The sequence below is a fragment of the Aphelocoma coerulescens genome (assembly GCF_041296385.1).
Source record: "Aphelocoma coerulescens isolate FSJ_1873_10779 chromosome Z unlocalized genomic scaffold, UR_Acoe_1.0 ChrZ_unloc_scaf_1, whole genome shotgun sequence".
Taxonomy (NCBI): Eukaryota; Metazoa; Chordata; class Aves; order Passeriformes; family Corvidae; genus Aphelocoma; species Aphelocoma coerulescens.
Window position 1 is genome coordinate 1,508,368 of NW_027184086.1, and position 24,318 is coordinate 1,532,685.

The 24,318-nt window shown below is 37.9% G+C and overlaps 1 protein-coding gene across 8 annotated transcripts in view; it reads right to left on the reverse strand.

The window, feature by feature from the left end:
* Nucleotides 1-24,318, reverse strand: part of FER (FER tyrosine kinase) — a 156,441-nt gene that overhangs the window by 102,204 nt on the left and 29,919 nt on the right. For 6 of the 8 annotated variants that reach the window (XM_069002588.1, XM_069002589.1, XM_069002593.1 and 3 more), the window contains 4 exons: nt 9,851-10,034; nt 7,331-7,468; nt 6,383-6,502; nt 243-365 (listed from right to left, as the gene is read on the reverse strand). In XM_069002588.1, the coding sequence (XP_068858689.1) occupies nt 243-365; nt 6,383-6,502; nt 7,331-7,468; nt 9,851-10,034 (565 nt within the window). The other 2 variants (XM_069002594.1, XM_069002595.1) reach the window with 2 other exon arrangements.

The window sequence follows — 24,318 nt, forward strand, 5'->3', positions numbered from 1 at the left end:
AAACTATGACAATTATATTAAACTCATGGAGCTGCTCAATTCTTCAATGAGTTTCGGTCTCCAGTGGGCAAGGGTTATTTCAGAGATGAGAAACTAATTTACTGTTGTTTTTCACAGTAATTGCTACACACAAAAGCAGAACAAGATTAGTGAAAGTTATTTCTTATTTAAGTTTTAGGAATTGCATTATAGACGTTTTCCCCCCTCAAATTATTGTATTTTGATACTTAATTTCAACTTACTCAGATTTCTTTTCACATGTCTTAGAGGACTCTTCTATTTTTTTCTCTAGTTCCAACACCAGTTCCTCTTTGCTCAAAAGGGTTTGCTGTGTCTGCATCAGTTCTTCTATTACTGTTTTTAACCTGTAAAATAGATTTCAGAAACCCAAGTTGTGAATGCATAAATTGTATAGATTTGGGAACACTGTAATCTTTTTCCTGAAGATGTAAAAGAGCATTATTATTTTTTTTATCTTACTCAGTGCTTGGTGATAAATTTTTCTTTTTTTGTGTGGATATACCTTTACATTGGGAATCTGCATTATTACAGATTCCATAATAGCCTCTGTATACAAACAAGGTTACAGAATGATCTGCTGCCTGCAGGTTCTCCTATCAAGAAGTATTTTTTCCAAAAATACATGATGAGTTCTGTGAATTAATGCCTTCCTAATATATTGCTAAATTATAAGATGCTTTAAGAAAGACAAAAGCCTTCCAACTCCTAAAGCATGCATTAAATAAATACCCAGTATCAGTAGCTGGGTTATATTTACTTCTAGAAATAGCAAAAATACAAATGATCACTTTCTGTTGTAATAGTGATACATCTTGATTCACAATTATCCTTTTTAGGTTACAATCTCTGGCAATGATTAATTCAAAGTAAAGATAAAACTGCACAAAAACACTCAATACTAACAGAGAAGGAGTTATTACACTTTAAAACTATTACTGACACTTTGTAATTATCCTGGTAAATATTCCAGTAACAAAAAAAATTCAGTGAATATACAACAACATTTACATTCTGAACAATGCATGTAAATGTCTTACATAATGATGACTTCTAAAATGCGTATCAATGTTGACTTCAATAAATTGTTAAGTCAGAACAATCTCTTAAAAATAAATAAGCATGTACATTTTGTTTCCTTCTTGGTATTTATCTATGCATCTTTGACTATCTTACTTTATTTCCCCTGTATTTTCAAGCCCAATTTCAATAAAATTACTGAAGTAAAGAGTGGAACACAAGCAAAATACATGTAGTAATTACCACTGCACAGATCTATGGACCAAAACCATTCCAGACCAGGGAGTGGCACACCCAACTCTCTAAATATCTAGGAGGCACATTCCACATGTCCATATATACCAAATTGAATTATTTGATTCTAAACACTGAATCAGTCCTCTCCTTCCAATGCATTTTATATAATGTTGATTACATATGATCTGTACTCAGTCATACATTTTATTCTAGGAGACTTAAATTACTAAAAAAAGCCAGAGAGTGAATGACCAAAATTTATTTCCCAAAAGACAAACCTTCCACGTGTTTATTTTGAGATAAGATAAATACTTAAAACATTTCCCTCAAAGTAACATCCTCACAGCTCCGCATTTCATAGACATTTTTATTAGTTTTAGGCTATCAAAATCTGTATGCTGAACTTCTCTGCGTTTTCTTACACTGGGTCTCCAACTTATTGCCAACTAATGTTTTTTATTTCAATAGCTTGCTAAAGAAAGTAATTAACAATTTTTAACTGCTTTTTGATCAGCTTTCTAAATAACATTTTAATCAACATTGTATTTGCTTAACAACTGATTTACAGGAAGCAGATGTTTTATCTAATGATCTTGCATCAATAGTCATGAAATTAAAACCTAATTAATAAGACTGTTCATCACTGGAAGGGAAGAGTATATACATGCAGATCCAATATCTTCCTTATTTCACCACTTCAAAAATATTAGATTTTATATTTTATATTGCAGCATCGGATCAAAAGATTAAGTTGATGTAGTCCTTCCTGAAACTTCTGAGATACTTCAGGACATTTTTATTTATCTTAGAGAAAAGAAAAAAAAGCTATCATATACACCAAACTCACTTGCCTCCTTGTACTCAACATCTATTTTTTGTTTAAACAATAACTTTTACTCAAACTGGCTACAGCTGACTGGCTGCATCTGTCTTGTATCATCTTGGCTGAGGTTTGCCAAAGGAATTTTCTTGTGGTGTCGTATTTGCCTTCTGCATACAATCAGTTTACAAAAGGGTTTCTATTACTAACCAGCCTTAAAACACTTACCAGCCTTTAAAAAACACACAATACCCCTACCTGCAAAGCTTCCTTTCATATTTCTTTAGTTATAAGCTCCATTCTGCTGCATCTATTGGTTAAAATAAATCCTTGATCTTACAGAACTTGTATATCAGAATAACTGGATATGAATATGCTCTCAGCTTTTAATGCATATCTCTTCAGAGAGTAAAATTTTATTCTGCTATACTTTTCGGAATTTCTCAGTAGTATTCAGTGACATCTATGAATATTTATCAGAAGACACCTTAACTCATTCCTTAGAAAGGTTAGCTGGTCAACGCTGACTTTTAACTAACTCCCTTTGTCAAAACTTTATTCATAAATATAAGTTTACCTTAAAATGTAAAAGCCAGTTTTCTCATCACGTTCCCTTAAAAAATACTTTACTAAAACCGTTAAACAGTTATGGATGCAAAACTGTCATTTTTCCATTGCATACTCAATAAAACAGCTGATTCAACCAAATATTACTGATTACAAATCAATATATGTCTCTGAATGTTTTAAATGTTTGTGAAATAAATCCACCATGTGCCCTTATTTTATTTGGTAGATACTGAAGGTAGTTCTCTGCAGAAACATAATGACATAGCATTTTAAAGCTCCAAGGCCACAGTTTCAATACTAAAGATCAAAAGTCAAATTTCTATTGTTTCATCATGTACAGAACTGATTTTTTAAAAAGTCATCAACTACGGATAAATGATGTAGCACACTTCTCTTACTTGCAAATTTCTAGTCATACAGAGTTGATGCAAATACCTGTGGGGGCTTTTTGGCTGCACTGGCTTTAAGGCAAGACTGTAATAACATACCTAAAACACACTTTACAAGGTCTATGAGTAACAACAGAATTTTTTCTGTTGTTACAGAGAACTGTAACAAAAAATGAAGGGTTCTCACCTGCATTAAAAAGCAGAAGGATAAACAGGGTAAGACTAAACACTTTTTACAGTCCCACGGGACAGTGAACCTTCATAAATAATCTGCACTGCCTAATATGATCATAATAATCCAAATAAAAGAAGAGTTTGAAAAGTGACAAAGAATGCTGATCATACAATGTTATTTGAGGTAGGAGGAAGGCTCTGAAGGTAAGGCATGCAAAAGGATTATTATGGACTCTATGACACACTATACCTGGGCTGCCATTTCAACACATATGGAAATAGGCAAATATACAGTAAGGAGAAAATAATCCAAAGCTTTATTTATGTGGAGAATGGAGCATGGTTCTAAAATGACCATTACCACTCAAAAATGAAATCTTGGAGATACAGTAGATGATTCCCTGTAAACCTTGGCTTGATGAGCTGCTGGGGTCAGAAAGTCAAACTGAATGATTCTCTAGGATTTGTTAAAACCAAAGCAGTAAGAACACAGGAAACTTCGGAAGGCCTCTCTCTAAATTATGTATCTGGATTACCTGTAAAACTCCAGTCATTAATCTCAAAACCAATATAGTAACCTTGAAAACATTTAAATAAAGACTACAAGATAACTAAAGGATGAGCAAGCTTTGCGAAAGAACAGACTAAAGCTAAAAGAACACTCTGAAATAGAGATCACAGAACAGAAGGTGAACAGAAATTTACATTATCATAGGCAGAAAAGAATAGATTGTTCCTATTGTCTTTCAAAACAAAAGCTTAAGAGACATAAAATGAAAAAAGATATCAGCAGGTTCACAAAATAGGAAGCTAATTTTTGCAATTCCTTGACCAAAAATTCTATGGACAACAGATACTTTTACACACTGAACATGACTGAAGAATGTCTGACCTAATATGGTTTAACTGTTTTTCTCAGAGTCCTAAATCTATACCAGAAAGTGAACACCTTAAAGACAGCAACTTAATAGAGATACCTGATTCCTGTTCCAGAAATAATGCCACACCATAAAATTTCTCATCCAAATTCACAAAACAATTTCAAGTGAATGAACTTAAGATTTGCAACAGAACACAATGAAAACTGTACTGAAAATGTATATATGTAGGCAAATATACAGACATAGCATTTATAACACAATTATACATTTCATCAGAAATGTTTATCAGAAAAGCGACATTTCATCTCTTTTACCTAGACATGCTGCTGTCTTATTTCTAAACAGTGGGATACAAAAGGCAAGCCAAACAAGAACTTACCTTTTTGAGCTATGGAAGGCAGAATCTTAGAAAAATTGTAATATTCTATTGAAAAGGGAGGTTCAATATCAATATATTTCTTGTTATTGTGCTGAAGTACATCAAGATGTACAACATCTACAGTGTTGTAGGCAGGAATAATCTCAATACAGTAATGATGCAGAACATATTAAAAAGAGAAACAGGTTTAAAGGAACGGGGGGGCTTAACCATCATGGGATCCTTTCATAAGATAAAGCTGCTTTATGACTAAGGAGGCAAATACTTCATATTAAAAAAATTATATCTATACTTATCAAAGGAATAGATTTACGAAAAGTAATCAAATTATACAGGAAAGAGAGGATGATTAACAACCTTAAAAAGGAATTAATAAAACCCAGAGTTTCTGTCATGTTGAGAAAACACAGGGATTAGAGTAACCTGCAGAAGACACTGCAATACGTTTACATTTGAAATACCTCGGTTTGATTTTGATTTTCAGAAAAACCTACAAGAAATAAGGATCATAGTTTGATTAACCAACTGAAACTAAAAAAAACACAAAACCAAATGTAAAACCTCCCACATTACCACAATATACCTGTTGTAGTGCTAGGTTTAGTTTAGCAAGCTACAGCTTTCCTGAGAGCTCAGGGGGGCTGCTTAGGGCAGTGTGACCATTTCGCCCTCCTGTAGTCCATTTCGGATGGCTCTGCAGTTTTGCTCTGGCTACCTATCAGCTCTACAACACAGTGACAGCGAAGGAGGCGAGAAGGGTCTTTCCATGAGGGTTTAAGAGGACCTTTAATGGTTACATCTTGTGCCAGCGATCCCCAGAGGCACAGAGACCTTGTGATCTGGGTGCAGGGGGGATCTCAGGGGCTCAGGGGCGGTACATGGGCAGAGCTGGGGTACAGGAACTGATAGGGAGAACCTGAGGGAGTGGCCAGGGCTAGGGGCAATGGAAAGCGGGGGGGAACAATATGAGATTGGAAAAGCAGTGGGTAAACAATTCACCACGTATATCATTGATATCTTATTTGCATCAGTTATACTTTCTAAGGGGAAAATACTTCAAATAAATCAAACACGAACTGAAATACAATAGACACAGCAAAAACACCATCAACCAATGAAATTCTGAATTTCCCATTTTTAAGGCATGATTAATAGCTGCAATCTCACAAGTGACCATGCAGGACCATTTTATGTCAAAAGTTGAGGCTGATAATATACACACATAATAATCTCCGCAGTCGATTCATTCCCCTAACAAATGATTAAAGGTGAACTTGGCAAAAGTAATGAAAATATTTAACTAGACAATATATTAACAAAACACAGAGAGGCAGTTCATCACCCTGAATAGCTAAAAGCTCTGTGAAATGCTATACAACAGCTACATCTGTGTTACTAAGTTAATATATTCTAAAGGTTACAATAATGAATAAGAATCTCCTTTGCAAAACAAAAGGAAACACTTAAAAAACAAGAGAAAAATAAATTCATGAAAATTTTCTACATGGTGATTTAAATCACTGACCACATAATTCTACTCAGTGGTTTCATCAAAATATTTTGCTATTTTTCCTAGAGCAGTGAATGTAGAAACACTTTTGGGAAAATGAACCAGCATGGTCCCAAGGAGGACCCATGGTAGATTTGGGGCATTTTATTAAATGGCACAGAGAGGAACATACATCAAAAATGATGGCAAGTTTTTGGGGAGACTAAGGAGAAGGTTTTTGTGCAAAGAACAGTAGAACCAGCATGGGTAAGAGTCTGTTGCCTGAAAATGTTACATTTAGAAATTGGATCTTAAAAAGGGGACACAGCCATGCAAGGATCTGAGTGAGCATAGATATAACATAAAACAGCATTTCCAAAAGATGAAATATTTTTAGAGACTTACATGACTTGCAAACTTTCTGCTGTTAAATTATTCCACATGATCTCATTAGCTTGAAGGTTTTCATTTTCTTCTAGTAAAGATGTATCAAACTCTATTTCTTGTTCAATGACTTCTGATGACCTAATTCAGTAAATAATTGTTATCATTTCAACATGTATTTTGAGTAGATAATAGAGCAAATCATTAGGTTTTGAAATATTTTATTAACTATAGTTAAAATTACGTATGAAATAAAAGGATAGATAGCAATTGGATATATATTCTTTTTCCTTTGAACAAAGAACATAATTCTAAAATCTCATGAGATAATAAAACACACTACAATTCTTTGAATCAAGTTCAAAGCACAATAAAGGCTTTCAAAAACTACCAATGTGAATGGGTGACTCTTACCTGCTTCCGCTCATAAACCTGCATGAGACGACCGTCAATTCACACGTAACAACAACAAAAAGATAATGCAAGAACTCTTATAACTTCTTCATATACTGATATAGAGTAATAGCTCAATAAATGGGAAATACACTCTACTTTTTAAGTAAAAACTTTCTTGCATTATCTGCATGCTCTGAAGTCTCAACCTGCAATAACTGCAGAGTACAAAGGCACCTAGAGTTTATTTTAAACTAGAACAAGTTTAGCCCAGAATGCAAATTGCATCTAAATAAACAGTAAATCAGCTCACATTGGGTCTAGACTGTAATGTGTAGTCTGCTATCAGTACCAAAGTTATGGCGCTTCTCATGTAACTAGAAATTTGTTTTTCTAGAGCCAGCCAAGCAGACTGTTCAGCCAGCTTTCTGTGCATGCAAGTAGAAATTAGGATAAAATTTTACAAGTAACAATGTAAAAGGAACCAAAGAGAAGCAAATTCATCTGAACACTTAAGCAGAGTTGCAGTTTAATGTAGGATTTTCCCAAGAAGAAACATGAGATGAAAATGCTCACCTGTGAGTATCTATGAAGTCATTATACTCTGAGTTAGGGTCTATCTGTTCCACTGAGGTCTGGATCTCTTTATGGACATTCACAATCTCTTCTGTTACAAGACTGGTGATCTCACTATACTCATCCAAGATCCCTTTTCTAGAGAGGAAAAAAAATTCTAGTGTATAACATGGCACTGAAGGCATAGATGACATTGAAGGTGCTTCAGATTTTCAATTTGCTGTTTCTACAAACTCTTGTTGCAACTGGCTAAAAAGGGAAAAATAAGACAATATATTATTCAAAGAAACAATGCATCACCTGTGGCCTTCTCTCTAAAAGCCTTAGGCTGGTTATGTCTTAAGACCGTGCTCCTTCTGCTGATTTTAGTGCACCTACACACTGCATAGCTAAACAAAAACTGGAGAGATTACAAGGAAAGGCAATGTATAGAGGTCAGTGATGATGCTCTTCTTCACACAGGACTTGCCATGCTTGTTATAACCCACACCGAAGATTCTCATGTTTCATGACAAAATACATTCTAGCATAAGGCAAAACGAGTTACAGAAATATGTGCATTTCCTTTAAACACTGGTTTCAACTTTTTTTTAAATATATATTTATATTATGATTTGCCATTCAGACAAAAACAGGTAAGTCACAAGTAAGCATATTTTACAAGAGGAGAGAAAATCAACCAAGAATTTGCTATGCAAAAGTGCAAGCCACCAAACCTTGTCTTTGCCTGCTTCCAAGAGTGGGAAAAAACAAGTGAAGAGTGAATGCCAGAGGAAGAGGTAATACTGTGACACTACTCTTAACAGCATCCAGTGACACATACTCAGAACACCCCTCTATTCTCCGTAACTTTTAGCTTTCCTTCATAATGTACCTTCATAATTATTTCCTATTTCATTTTTTATCCCTGACAAATTTGCTAGCTTGCCAGGATCTGAAGCATGGTGGCCTCTCAAAAAACACTGATGAATTTTGGCTAGCCAAATATGCAGAGAAAAAAGTATAAATACATTTTTCCTGGATAAGATCTCAGGTGTGATAGGATTTTTTCAATGCATTTGTTCTGGGCAAAAAACAGACAAGAAAAGGCATTAAATCTTGCCTTTTCTGAGAATATCATGTGTGAAAAGGTTCCAGAAAATAGTTCATGGACTGTGATGAAAAGATAGCTAAACATCAACTACAGCAATAGAGAAGGAGAATAAGCAATAAGAGAAAGAGAATCTGTATCAATTACAGTGACAAAAAAAAAGGAAAAAATCATTAGCGATATTAATATATACTTTTTTAAGTTTAGAAAACGAATTCACCTGCAAAATTAGGGTTATTGAGGAAGTATTGTTTCACACAGGGCTGTCACACTAGGCTCTACACCTGAAATCAGCATCTCTTTATGTATACTGAAGTTATTATAAAAGAATAATTTTCCAATACATTCAGAACTCACAAAAATGTCTGTGTAGTGACAAAAATATTTTTTACAGGTTTTTACTCCAGGCAGAGCAAAGATGAGTGGTTTCAATAAGTTCTTGTTCCATCATAAATTTCTTCAGTCAATTATCATATCTCATGATTCTAAAAAATCACCTTAATTAGAGCACACACATTTAAATGTAGCCTTGTGCCATGATATTGCATAAAAAATTAAAAGGATTGTACAGACTACTGTTTATTAAAGGTTTATTTCAATAGTAGCACCTGAATAAAAAAAATTAATATGATACTGCATAGAGAAGCTAATGATGCCTGCACCATGTAGAGTGTGGAATCCCCAACTCTCCTCATTTCTTGTACACTGCAATTAAGACGAACACTGACTTCAGCATAGGTAAGAAAATGAGTTAAAGAAGAATATTTCACATCTAAATGAACAATACTAACAGAAAAAGGTAACCACCCTTTTTTTTAGGCTAAGACAAAGACACAGCATGGTGGTTACAAACCAGAAAGGAGGGCTGAAAGTCCTCAATAACTGTTCTCAGAGATCATCACTTTGCACGTACTCTGTAATGATGTAAAAGAGGTAATTTTTAGGAAAGAGGTAATTGTATTTTTAAGGGTGGATTCCTTACAGTGAGATCAAGTTTTTCAATAATACCGTTAATTCTTCCCCCCATATTATCAACCATGCATCTGGCTTGGCCCTCCTCCACAGTCACGGTCAAGACACTTGGGCACTTTAAACCAAATTTGCTGCTGGTGGAATTTCATAATAATGACTGCCAGAGAGGCAGCAAACTTGCCATAGTCTGTCAGCTGATGGACAAATCATGACCTCAAATATAAATACTGCAGTCAATATGTAAGAATTTATAAGAAGATGGTGTCTTGTTGGTAGGCTTAAGTAAGCACTCAGAACTACTGTCTGCATCATTTGGATAGACTTTTTTCAACTGTTACCCCTGATAGATAATTATTTAATCAAGCACTGTTTCTTATTTTCAACTATTCCTATAAATTACTTAGAATATTACACATAGAAAATTGTACAAGTTAGAAATACATAAAAATACATCTTACAGGGCTTTAATCATTTCTTCTTGCATCTTCTGTAGCGAATCAAGTAACAGAGGAAGCGTAGTATCATAATATTGGTGCTGATGTAATTGTGCTCCTTTCAGTGCCAACACATACTGGTTATGCAACATATGAAGTTTCATAGTGGCTTTTTCACACCGATCTTTGGCTTTCTCTGTCTCCCTTCCTGAGAGAAAACAAATAAAAAATGCACATGATGATTTAAAAGTATACAGGCCTGTAGATGACACATACCTGGTAGATTTACTGTACAAGTTAGAAATATATAAGAACACATCTTACAGGGCTTAAAGTTTGCCCCTTTTTCTACAGTAATTTTTAAGGTACATCTCTGAGGAAGGTAAAATCCAACCATTTTCAGATCATTAATATGATCAAATGTCTAGGTTTCCTAATTAATAAACTATGTAAGAAAAAGGTTATTTTCTTTAAGCAGAAATGTGAGAATTCTTTATCTAAAAGTATATGAAAACCACAAGTGTAAAAATAACTATGAACAAGAAAGAAATCTCAGACATGTGACTATCTAAAAGCTATTCTTCTATTTGCAAATAAATAAAAGAGGAAGAGATGTCCTACTACACCAAATTCATTAAAAATCTATTTTTTTTTGTATTCAAGCATTCCTATTGCTACATATAATCCTAATAAAGTAACGATGCAGTCTACATATGAGTAGCTGAACCCTCACACTACTCCTGCTCAATATGGGCAGCTTCTCTCCTAGAACTCAACATTTCGCTATCACATGATATCCTGATCAGGAGGTTTGGCTCTACAGCCTCAGCTTTGCACCATTGAGACTGGAAGTCCTCAAGTTCAAGCTTGACAGGACCAGTTGAGGATTGAAACACAGAGCCACAAGATACTTCAAGAGGTCACCTATTCCATTCTTTGCCACAGTAACTGCACAGCTATGTGGGGTATGTTATCAACACTGTTTCCACCACAAATCCAAAACACAGCCCCATAACAGCTACTGTGAAGAAAATTAACTCTATTTCAGCCATAACCAGAATAGATACATAAGCTTTTAATGACATCATTGCTTTCTTCTTGATATTTATCAAGTATTTCATTACTTTTCCAGGAACTAAAATCATTTTAAATGAGTCCCATATCTGCAAATATCAAGTACAGAGTCACAACTACCTGCACAGATAAACATATGCTACCTAAAGCAATCTAACCACTGCATTTCTTATAAACTTAAAATAATTTATGTCATAAAAAACATGTCTACTACCCATCACAAAGCAGTTGAGAAAAAAGAAAATGTAAGCATTCATAGGTAAGTGGCAGAACAGCTGTTTGAAAGCAGACCTTGAAGAGCTGTGTCATATAAGGAATACACAAGGCACTATGAACTCAAATAAATCAAAACAGAGACACACATTAAAGGTACACTAAAAAAAAGTTGCAGGAAAACCAGTAACAAATCCTCTTTCATACACACTGGAGTCAGCAAGCTTGTCAGAAAAAGTAAACAACAGCCACCATATAAAAGGAGCTGGTACAAGGAAAGAAATTTTTTTTCCTTCTGTGATCACTGCCTAAGACCTTCAGAGATTTCCAGGATGAAACACTACTTTGTGAAAGAGACAATGAATCTCTTTCTTCTGAGGTGTCAGAGGAAGAAGTTGTTGAGAATAAATGAAATAAGAACAAATTATGAGGGCTGGATGGTGCTTAGCTTTGAAACTTCAAAGGTACTTGAGAAAGTCTGAGCTGAAATATTATGATTAGTTTTTACAGGAGGAAGTAGGCATTCAATGGAGAGCCCCAGGAATATCAGCTGGGCTCTGATAGATGAGATGATGTAGTGGTTTGGCCCAAAATACTAATTACTGTTTATCTTCCGCAAGATAAGAATTAGGAGAAACGCAAAGCAGGCACCAAACTTGAAAGAATATAAAGAAGTTTATTAACAAACCTAAAAGAGGGGGAAAAAAAATTATACCACACCTTCAGAACTCTTCTCCTCCCTCCACCTTCCTCCCTTCTCCCACTGACAATGTAAAAAGACAACCCTTAAGATGTTCAGTCTGTTTACCACTTCCATAAAAACCTTGTTCAGTCCATTTAGGAAGAGAAGTCTCTTCTTGCTCGTTCTATGAAAACAGTATCACAACGAGACAGCTGCCCAGGTTGGTTCCCTGCTCGCATGCGAGTCCCTTCCCCTGACTTGCAACTTTTCCCACAACTGCTTTCGAGGGTCCACTCTTGAAGTTTTTGGGGTACAATTTTAAAGTTGAGCCATTCAGAAACAAAAGTCCTCTTCACCCATCTCTGGGAGCATTTCATCTCTAAGAACAGAGGCCCTTCTCCTTCCCTGGGAGCAAAGGGTCTTCCTCATCTTCATCGTTAGGACTATCTCTGGGAGCATCTCTAGGAACTGAGGTTTTCTCCTTTCCCATTTGGAGCAAAAGTCCTCATCTGGTCCATCTCTCCCTGTCCAAACTTCTCATGAAATTACAGCTGCGTCAGCATCTGCCTATCTCAGCACAGGTGCTTTTGTTTACGAGTTGAACACTCCACCCCCCGTATCTTCATGAAATTACAATGGGACACTCTGATATATCATAGCTTCACAACAGACTTTCAGCTTTAAGCATCTCCTCTCTCTCTTCCCTCAGGTTTCCAGCTCTTCACAGCACTGAAAGGGTTAATCTCACCTTGGCCTTGCAGCTGGAATGTGGCTTATCACTGTTGGTCACCTGACCTCTGCCGGACAGCCATGCCGCCCACAGCCCTGCTGGGGGGGTCATCCTGGAGCTGTGGCTTGGCCCAGCCTGGCCTGAGCAGGGGCCAGGCCCACTGGCCCCCGCACGGGGCCTGCAGCCACCTGTCCCAGCACCAGAAACGAGAGAGAGCTTGGGGGGAGAGTTTGTCTATTCTTAAGTGTGGATCACAGAGGCAGTCACAACTTTATGTGGCTTAAAGAATTGTCCATATTCAAACTGGCCAGCTGATAGGTTCTGTCAGGTCATGGAGGAAGCTGTAAGCAACCCTTAGCAAGGACATCCCTTCCAGGACTATGCTTGCTAACCTATGACAGATGATGAAGGTGATGATGCTGAAGATGCTGAAAGTAGCAAACAGGGAAACCAAACGTGAAGAACTGGAAAAGAAACCTTGAGAGTTACTGATTAAAACTCAAAATAGTAAATTATAGAGTGAATATTTAGAGATGCACATGGGTAAAAAACTATTCAGGTTTAGTAACCTATTGTAAGCTTACTGAATGCACACAGAAATGAGATCTTGAGGTCAGTACAGAAAGACTGATGGAAATGTTAACTCAGTGTTCAGCAGCTGCTGAACACAATGTTATTTAGCAAAGGAGTAGACTGGGTTGGTATGCCACTGATTAAATCCACTTAGAAGTATGCAATCTGCTGACCTCAAAGAGAATATATTTGACATGCAAAAGGTTTAGAGAAGGGCATTAACCATCAGAAAGGTAGGAAACAAGACAAACAGAGAAAGAATGACTACAATGAAGGGTCCCGAAGCACTAGGAGTTTGAGGAGGAACATGCAAGAGACACAGTTACCAGACCTGCACAACCTCTTTCAATGTAAAAACCGTACAGCATTCTATGGAAATAGTAAAAACAAAGACCTACCTCAATGAGCATGCAGCTAACCTACGTATTCTTTTGGCAAAAGTTATCATAAACATAAAAAACTTATGTGGTTTAACAGTGAATGGACAAGTGTATGCAAAAAAAAAAAAAAAATTCTGAAGTGCTACTAAGAGCTAGGACAGCACTTCTGACTCAGGAACTCCCTCAGCAACAAATTACCATGCAGCTGAAGCATGTTTCTATCAGTCTGTACTGTCATTTGGCTCTGTAGACACTTGCTACCTCGCCACTGTCAGCTTCATTTCAAACACAGATTAATAAAAATCACTTAAAAAGGATATTATGTCTTTCATTTAATTGAAAACAATGCAACTGCTGGCCTAATTTTGTACGTGGAAGGTACAGATTTATGTGAGTTACACTGTACAACAAAGACGAAACACATCTCCAGAGCTGTCACCAAAGAAAAATTTTTCATGTAAGTATGAATGAAGCAATCCACTTTATGAATTTCGGTAGAACTGTTTCAGAGAGATAACATTCACAAGTCTATCTTAAACTTTAGCCAGACATAGCAGGTTTTGTCTTTGGCAAATCATCTAAACTCGTGTTTCATGAGGAGACTAATTTTTTTTTATTTCCCCAAAACAAAAAGAATCATGCTATTTATTTCTCAATGAAATGTCGACCATTTATAAGGGGGAAAAAATAACCCAACACATCAGAATAATACCCTAGAACTTAAATACCCCCAAACATGCATGTCTGACACATAAAATCCCATTTTCATATCTGCCTTAAGGGCTAAATTCCTCCTCTATATACATTATTTCCGAGGAGAACACCTCAAATAATTTCAGAGGATCATACAGACTTGTTTCTAAATACAGCAGTCAGAGCCAACTTGGTCATCTTCAGAGTAAAACATACACCCTGTAAGGTCTTTCTGGAGAAGGAGAGGCATGTGGAACATGGGGAAATAATGGAAGGTGACTGAATGAAAAAGGAGAGGACAAAGCAGTTGGAAGCCAGGGCTGAATGCACCAAGTTTTGCTTGCCAGTCCATTGGGAGACAGACTGTCCAGGGAAGCCAGATGAGTCAGGCAAGATGGTACCAGAGGCAAAAATGCTGCCTTATTTCTTGGGTTTATTCTGTGTTTGGCAAATCCTGCTCAAGCATGCCCTTAATCAAATAATGCAAAATTATCTCCATATGTCATTGTTTAAGAGCTTAAAACCTACAAGTTGTCTACACATGTGTTTAAAATACATCCCTTATCAGTTTTCAGCTTATGAAATATCAGCACATGTGAAATCATACCATGAACCATCAGTACAGGCTTCTGACCTGTGAACTGCTACAAACCACCTTCAACAGTTAAACTAAACAGAAAATTTACATTGAAATTACCAAATCCACGTAAGTAGCAATTTAATAATACTATATCTCTTTCAGAAATCTCATTAACAGCTAAACTATCTGATTTCCCCATCTGTTTTAAGGACTAAATACCCTTGCTATACATTATTCCTCAGCAGAACACCTCAACTAATTGTGACATAAATCAAATTATCATATTCACTCAACTTTAAAACAGAGCCTTGGACCTATATTTAATTCAGAGGACACAGTTACAGTATTATTTTCATATTGTAATTTATTTTTTTAAGTAGCAAAATGCAGTGAGGCATCATACAGAGTTGTTCTACATGACAATTAGCATAGAGGAAAACATCCAATTTTCTTTATCTGTACAATGAATTTCATAAATAGATCTAATTGTAATTCTACTGCCATCAGCTGTTGACAAAACTGTTTAATGTTAATAGAAACCGTGTATACAATATGTCACACCATAAACTGCACTGTGAAGCTTGCAAAATTCAATTATGAAAGTTTTACATTTACAAAGAAAAGGCTGGCATTCTTTTTCAATCATTCTGGAGTCTACAATTTCAATTTCTAATAAAAACTCATCTAAGCTTTTACTACATACAGTACAACACAGCCATCCAGGAAAAGAACATTTTAGTCTATTTTCAATTAAAAGGATGATTTGCTAATCTGAAGTTCTTGCAATCATAATTATTAGACTCTTGTGGCCTAATAATAACCTAGAATGGAAGAAAAAATATTGGATGGGACAATGAACTGAGAAAAATTTCGCTCATAATGTTCACTTCATCTTTTTTTAAATCAGCATCAGTGTATAGTGCAAGTGCCTCAAAGAAGCTGACCTTAAGGAAATAAATATCTCAAACAGAGGAAGTTTTCACACGTATTTTGACTTTAAAATAAATAATTATGCCAACAAGCTCAGGTTTTTACCCTCTTACAACTCCTTCCAGCTAGACCTTCAGCCATTCCGAAGTGATGACAAACTGATAACAAAAGAGGCAACAGAGATCATTATAAAGGCTTAGCTCACAATGGACAAACTAAATTTCTAGATTTATAGCTCTTGGTATTGAAACCTGACCTTCATCTTCAGTGCACAGCAAATGCCATCCCATGTAGATACACCAACAAATATAGTATCTGTCTGACACAATATTAGATGAGCCCCGTTTTTGATAATTAATTTAGTTTCAAAATAAGCCAAGGACACATCTGATGTGACACTATATGGTTACATCCCTCCAATAGAAACGGTGAGAAACCTTACATATGCTAGAACTGTGGAAACAGACAAACAAAATGAAAAATAGAAGGACAAGCTGAAAATCTACACAAGTAACAAGAAGGAAGGAAGTCTTTATACGTAAATAAATCTATGACTAACAATCCAGTGAAACTGAGGACTAAAACGCATACCAGGAACTCACATAACTGTCTCTTGTAGTTCAGGGACTGCAAAATGCAAATCCATTCAAATTTCTGGGTATAGGTAAGTACAGGGAAAAACAGCAAAGGCAGTGTCGTAAGAAATGCGGGCAGCAATGACACTGCCAGGGGAAACCTGGACAGTACCAAAAGTGACTACAGAGCTCTGGGGGTGGACATGAAAAGCATGAGGGACCAGGTTGTGTCCTCCTTAATCCTGCCAGTGAAGGGAAAGGGTGCAAGGACGGCACTGACAGTACAAGCTGAGAAGTAGCTGCGGAACCAGTGTCGGCCACAGGGGGTTGGATTCTACTATGGGACCCTTTCTGCAGAACACCATCTGCTTGGAGGACAGGAAGCACCTTCCTAAGCAGGGTAAAAGTATTTTTGCCAGTAAGATGACTGACCTCATTAAGAGGGCTTTAAACTAGAAACTACACAGGATGGAGAGGATGACCCACAGTCCTGAGGGAGCAGTGAAGCAGACTGCTAAGGAAAGGGCATGGTAAGATGGGAACAGGATAATCACAAAGAAAACAAAACAGAATTTGATGGGGTTACCTCCAGCAGGTGCAAGTGAGCAAGAAGGTTCTCAAAAGGCACCAGTGTGAGTAAAGTCCCCCAAATCCTCACCAGGACCTCAACATGATGGGATGACATGCCTGTGTATTACCGCATGCAGTGTGGCAGATAAACATGGTAAGCTGGCTCTCTGTGTGCAGCTGTAGGGCTAGGATATTGTCAGGATCATGGAGGCAGGACTGGAGCTATGCAAAGGAGAATTCAGACTCCTGGGGAAAAGCCGCCCAGGAAGTCAAGGAGAGGGAGTTGCACTTTACATGACATAGCAGCTGGAGTGCATAGAGCTCTGCCTTGGGATGGATGAGGAGCAACAGACAAGGAGCAACCTTATGGGTTAGGATTAAGGAGGGAAGAGGCAAGGTCCCACAGAAAGCTAAGCAGCTTGGCTTGAGAGTTGGTTCAATTTTCTGCATTAAAATCTCACTAAGTATCACAGTATTTGATTTCAGAAAATTTTAAAATGGGAAAAGAGGGGAGAATCAGATTTTACCATTTTTCTTGTATTTTCTCTCCTTTTTTTTAAGGAAGCAACAATAATCCCCTGAGTAGACATGCAAATCTTGAGCCATAATAATTTTTAAGACAGAAAAACTTTCTTCTTCAGTTGATTTAGGAACTTTTATTTTTGTAAATACCAGCAGTAAACTGTAAAGCTGTCAATGCATATAGTGATCTACAACGCATTTCCCATTGTTTATGACTGCCGTTTTTCAAATAATTTTCCAGAACTGCATTTATCTTTCCATCTACGTATTTTTTTCAGCATTTTCAACAACACAGATGATTTCTGAGCATTTTTGCTGTCTTTACATTTGTTTATCAATAACAAAACTCCGATACAGTCACTTCCTTATTTATTTTGACTTTGGAGACACACCTGTTCACAGAGCACTATTTAATTGTGCTTGGAAAAGAACACTCCATTATACTTACAAATGAGATGGTCCTGGCTTTCAAACAGCTCTTTTTCTAGCAAGATATTTTTTTTAAAACAATAAAATATGTTTACATTAGAGAATCATAAAGCTTGACTCAACTGCTCCACAGACTGAAACTGGAGCAAATACCAATGGGATGGCAACATGCTCTTTATCTTAACTGAATTTCAGTAAGGACTAATCACTTAAATTACAGCAAATGATTTAAAAGCCTAGATATGATGGGAAAAAAGGACTCCTTTTATATATCAAGCCAATATAATTATGTATATTTACATTAATTGATTCCCAATACTGAAGAGTACGTTACACAACTTACAGTGAGCTCTTGAGAAAAAAATTGTTGGGCCCCACTTTCGGGGGCAACCTCTAACTTCTCCAATTCTATTCCTCATAGTTTGCTCAATTTTCCTGGTTTTCATTGCTCAGTAGAAAAGACACAGGTTGTAGAACTTGCTCTGTAATTGACTATTCTCTATTACCCATTCAACTGATTTCAGGACCTTCCTGATCCAAGTTATCTCCTTAAATTCCATACTTCACACTACAATGCTAGAGACACCTAAATACCATAGATGATTATGAAAATTACTTCCTCATACAATAGTTCTTATTGATCCCAAAAATACCACCAGTGACATGGCTTTTGAAGTATGTGCATTCCCATACTGAGCCCGGCTTCACTTCCCTAAGGCTAGGATAGGCTATTCCAGTTGGAAGGGACCTAGAAGAATCATGAAGTTAAACTGCCTGATCAATTCAGGGCTAGCGAAAAACTAAAGCATGTTTTGGAGGGCATTGCCCAAATGCTTGCTAAACACTGACAGGACTGGGGCATCAACCACCTCTCTGAGAAGCCTGTTCCAGCGTTCTAACTCTCTTAATGAAGAAATGTTCCTTAATGTCAAGTCTGAACCTCCCCTGGCATGGCTGTGAGTCTTTCCTGTGTGTCCTGTCCCTGGATCCCAGGGAGATCAGCACCTCCCTCTCCACTTCCCCTCCCCAGGAAGCTGCAGAGGGCAGTGAGGTCACCCCTCAGCATCCTTTTTCTCCAAATGGGACAAACCCAGACTCCTCAGCAGCTCCTCACAGGACAGACCTTCCAGCCCTTCTGCCAGCTCTGCTGCCCTTCTCTGGGTGCGTCCCAGTGCCTTCACATCCTTAAATTGTATGGCCCAGAACTCCTCTCAGTGCTCCAGGTGAGGCCTCACCAACACTAAATACAGAAGACAATCCCCTCTGTTGATTGTCTGGCTGTGCTGTGTTTGATGCACCCCAAGATAACACCTGTCACCCTGCTGACAGATGTGCAGCCTGTGGTTCACCAGCACCCTAGGTCCCTTTCTTCAGGGCTGCTCTCCAGCCACTCCACTCCCAATTTAGACTTGTGTCCAAAGCTTTAGAAACATTCCTATCTACAAAGCAATTTTTATGCAAACTGCAGGCACTACACTAGGATAGCTTTGATTGTTAGTTCTGTCTCCTAAAGCACACTCAGAAATTTAGTGGGTGAGCAGCCTTATCATCACTCTGCAAATCAGGAAATGCAAACACAGTGCTCTTAATTAACACAGGTTTTACAAGACCAAAATCACAAAGATAGACAGAAACAAGATAGGATCTTCACGTTCAGTCTCTAATGTCTCTTACCCTTTACATCTTGCAAGAGTCTTACATGAATGTGCTTCTTCAACAAATAAAATCACACACTCCTTTCTCCACTCAACCAACTTTGGAGAAGAGGGTCAGAAGTTTCTCCCAATTATTACTTAACAAGTTAACGGTTGCAAATAGTAAATTGTTCTCTAAGGGGGAAAAAAACCCCAAACTATTTGTGTATTTTGAAGTGTTCAAATTTAAAGAACACCAGAGCTAAACTTCTGAGTTAAGTATTAGTTCACCAAAGCTATCAGCCTAATCTTAAGTAAATAACATAGAATAAAAACAGCAAAAATGAATGTTCTATCTTTTGAACTGCTGTCAGGTGTTTGAACTATTAAGTACCTTCAGCCAATTCTCTGTCCTGTGCCTGCTGGTCTGTGAGGACTGAGAGCACATCCTGGGGTTGCATGTCTGTGTTAAGAGGAAACAAGAGGTCCAAGCTGGTCCCACACTGCACAAGAAGTCACCACGATCTCTTTGCACTCCCTCAGGTTCCCTGCTCTAGAAGCTTTATTTTAGAGAAGAAACAACCCTACCCCTTCCAAGCACACACTGGTAGTATGTAAGTGTTGAAACACTTACAGTAGAGCATTAATTTTAAACCTATGCAGTCTGCTGACCTCTGTGAGTAAGACAGACCAGTTCAGCCAGTGTTACTTGTTTTGTCTTACCAGTATGAGAGTTTCAGTCAAAATCAAGCTTAAAAAATATCCTACTAAGAGTTTCCTTTATTGTAGGAACAACTACAGGCAACACATGCCACCAGGAAATGCAGTTGTATAATAACAATTTTAAAGGCATCTCAGAATGAATGCACCAGCCACCTAATAAGTATTTTCTGACCACTCGGCTGTTACAAAGAATAGTAGGACAATAATTTGATTTAATGAAAGCTTTTTTAACAGCTCCCTTATTCATCACAAATGTGAGCTTATGCTGCTGTGCAACTTCAGTATGTACCGCAGAAGTCACATCAATTCTGAAGTATTAAATCACCAGAGTTGCAGGGAAAACATTCTTTCAGCAGGAGCAATGTGGTATAATGTGCTAGGTGTACAGTTAATATTTCTAGGCTCCTCTAAATCACAATGTTGTCAGGGAACACAAGCCTAGAGAAATCTGGTGCAGTATTTTTTATGCTGCTATAGCAGCATAAAATGGAATTATGATATTAAATACTTAGAATTGATGTATTTTTCCTTTACTATTTATTTCAGATCCATTATGTCACCTAAGAATGCTGCAACACAGTTTCTACATTCAATCAGTAATGAACTAGGAACAAGAATACAATAAACACATGTAATTAATGTATTTACACAAAACATGTATTTTTTTCTAAGGAGTATGTTGTATTAAAATTCAGTATGAACCTCCCAAAGCTACACTGGCTCTGTTCCGACTTGCAATATTTACTGATATATGAGCAACTGTTTCACACTTCAACTTCTAACACCAAAATCAGCTATAAAAACGGATGCTAAATTTTAGTAATGCATTTCAACTTTTTAAAAAACATGTAATGAACTGAGTAAATTATTGTTTCGTGTAATCATTATTTCCTTATTTATACAGCAGTTAAGTAATGCATAATCAAAAAATTCAAGGATGAAAACATTTGAAACCCCCACAGACACATGTAACTATACTAAACAGAGAAGCACAATCCTGCTGAAACAAAAGTAACTACGCAAACAGCAAACTTAAGTGGAAGCAGTAACTGGTCCAACCAAATGAGATTCAAACTGCAATGAAATATCACACGTGGTACTTACTGTTGTCCTACAGTCTCCATTTTGTATTCTTAATACATTATTCATAAAATTATTTCAGAAGATTTGTGACTTCTTTAGTGAAACAATGCCTTTTCCACCTGGCACAAATTTTGGCTTCATGTGTTTTTCTGCAGCAGCAACATCAATGTGCCACATTCTAATCACCTTGTTACTCAGCATCACTGATTAGCACAGCACTGTAAACTCAGACTTGTATACCCTCTGAGACTGTTACTGTGAATTGCTGTTGTAAAATGTTTACACTGTTCTTTCTAAATATCACATATCCAAAACATTTCACAGGGCTGTCCATTTCATCATAGAAAAATAATATAATACACTTTTGTCTCATATTTTGCTCCAAAGACCCCTGCATCCCCTGTGACTCCAATGCCCCAGTTCCGCAAAGGAACATGCTCTGCATTTCCTGTATATACTTTGTGGAGTTCTTTGAACAAAGCTTTCTAATGCAGAAGAGACTATTGTATTCAATTTGTCCACAGGTTTCCAAAAACTGAAGCATGCCTCATTAAAGAGGCACTGGACTAGTTCAGCTTGTTATCTCTTACCATATATTAAAAAACTGTAAGAATTAATAACTGGGGAAATAAAGGCAGAAAACTATCATGCAAATGATAACATCAACCAGACTGCCTGACACCTGAAGCCTCCATGCCCAAGAAAAACCAACCAGTCTGCATTTGTGATTCCCATGGTAATCACTGGTCCAGAAAGGAGCAGCTATGCATGAATTACTGGGGTAAGGGCTAGAATAAACAAGATCAATCAGTTATTTCTCACTGAACCATCAGGCAGGCACTGGTGGCCACAACAAGGCAGTGCAACCCAGCCTAAGGCTGATGTGGCAGCCAAGACTCAGTGGTGCTCCCTCTGCAACACAACTGTCCCACTGCTTCCCCCAGTGCACAAGCAGCGCTAACAAAGGGTTCCCCAGAACAGCTTCTCAGACGCTCTTCCCTTCCTCCAGACCTGGACAGAACAAAGTCTTCCACAATGAAGCTCCCGCATTCCTTCAGAAACCAGTTCCCTTTTCCGCACTAAAAACTAACCAAAAATTCCCACCACATGCATTACCCACTGCTCAAACACTAACAAAACCTGTAACTAACCAGTATCATTATTCAGTCCTTAACACTTACTACTCTTCCAATGGCCCTAGTGTTTTCAGCAAAAAATGAAAACACCTGTGTAGCGGGTTCAGCTCGTAAACTGGGTGGAAACACCAATATAGTGTAGTGGTTTGGTGCAGAACACTCATTACTTATTTACTTTCTGTGAGATGAGAATTAGGAGAAAGCAAAGCAGGCACCAAACTTAAAAGAATATAAAGAAGTTTATTAACAGACCTAAGAGAAAAAAAAAAAATCAGACCACACCTTCAGAACACTTCTCCTCCCCCCACCTTTCTCCCTTCTCCCACTGACAATGTAAAAAGACTACCCTTGAGATTTCCAGTCTGTTTACCACTTCCATAAGAACCTTGTTCAGTTCATTTAGGGAGAGGAGTCTCTCTTGCTCATGCTATGGAGACATCTCCACAAGAAGTTCTCTCACGGCTCAGTATCACAACGAGACAGCCACCTGCATTGGTTCTCTGCTTGCACCATGCGAGAGTCCCTTACCCCGACTTGCAGCTTTTCCCACAACTGCTTTTGAGGGTCCAATCTTGAGCTACTGAGGTACCATTTTAAGGCTGAGGTGTTCAAAAACAAAGGTTCTCTTTACCCATCTCTGGAAGCATCTTCACCTCTAGGAATAGAGGCCCACCCCTTTCCCTGGGAGCAAAAGAGTCCTCATCATCTTCGTCTCTAGGAACAGAGGTCTTCTAGTTGGAGCAAAAGCCCTCATCACTTCCATCTCTCCCTGTTCAAACTTCTCATCAAATTACAGCTGCTCCAGCATTTGCTTATTCCAGGTGCCTTTGCTCACAATTGCAGTTTGAACGCACCACTCCCCCATGCTTTCATGAAATTACAACAGGTACTCTGATATATCACAGTCCATCACCACCATAGCTTTACAACAGAGTTTCAGCTCCTAAGCATCTCCTCTTTCTCCTCCCTCAGGTTTTCATCTCTTCTTTCTTTACTTAATGTCTGCTGGCTTCATCTGTTCTGGAGGAAACTTACAGCACTAAAAGGGTTAATCTCACCTGGCCCTGCAGCTGGAATTCGCTTATCACTCTTGGTCACATGATCTTTGCCGGGCAGCAGGGCAGCTTCAGCTGAATCTTCGGTCACACTGGAGAGGTGGGGGGGCAGCCAGGCCACGCCATCTGCATGTAACAGTGCTGGGGGGGCCGCGGGTGGAACAGGGCTGCACGGCTCCAGGATGGCTGTGGCCTGGCCTGGCCCGGGCTGAGCAGGGCCTGGCCCAGACCCGGCCCAGACCGAGCAGAGCCCGGCCTGGACCCACTGGGCCCCAAACAGGCCCAGTCCAGTTACCTGTCCTAAGGCTGGAAGCACGAGAGCTTTCCTGGGGCTTGTCCATTCTTAAATGTGGACCATAGCGGCATGTCAGGCTGTTTTAAGTGGCTTAAAAAAATGTCAGTATTCAAACTGGCCAGCTGATAGGTTCTGTTAGGTCACAGAGGAAGCTGTAAGCACCTCTTTGCAAGAAAATCACTTCCGGAGTTATGCTAACCCATGAAATGCTAACCCTACATTAAGGTGTCACTGATTCAAAGCAACTGCCCACTTAGCTAGTGTAAAGTAGCAAACACAGAAATTCAAGTTTACCTGAGAATACCTCCTGATTTCAGCAAATCACAAAATCACTTTCCACTGTATAAACTTTGCCAGCCTTCACCCTTATCAGTTAATGTCCTCTCCTGTGTGTGTTTAGTCCAGAACTTAATACCACTTTTAACAACTCAACCAGAAAATTCGGCAGTAATTGTCTTCACAAGCTGAAGAACCAGTTGTACCTCTTTCACTAGCAGCTCTAATAAACCTACTCTCTCACCAGAAAGTGGCTGTGCTATTCCAAAACAAAGCAGAAAAAGGTCACTAAATTTCAAAATCACTTCTCTTGCAAAACAGACATTTGTCAGACACTTC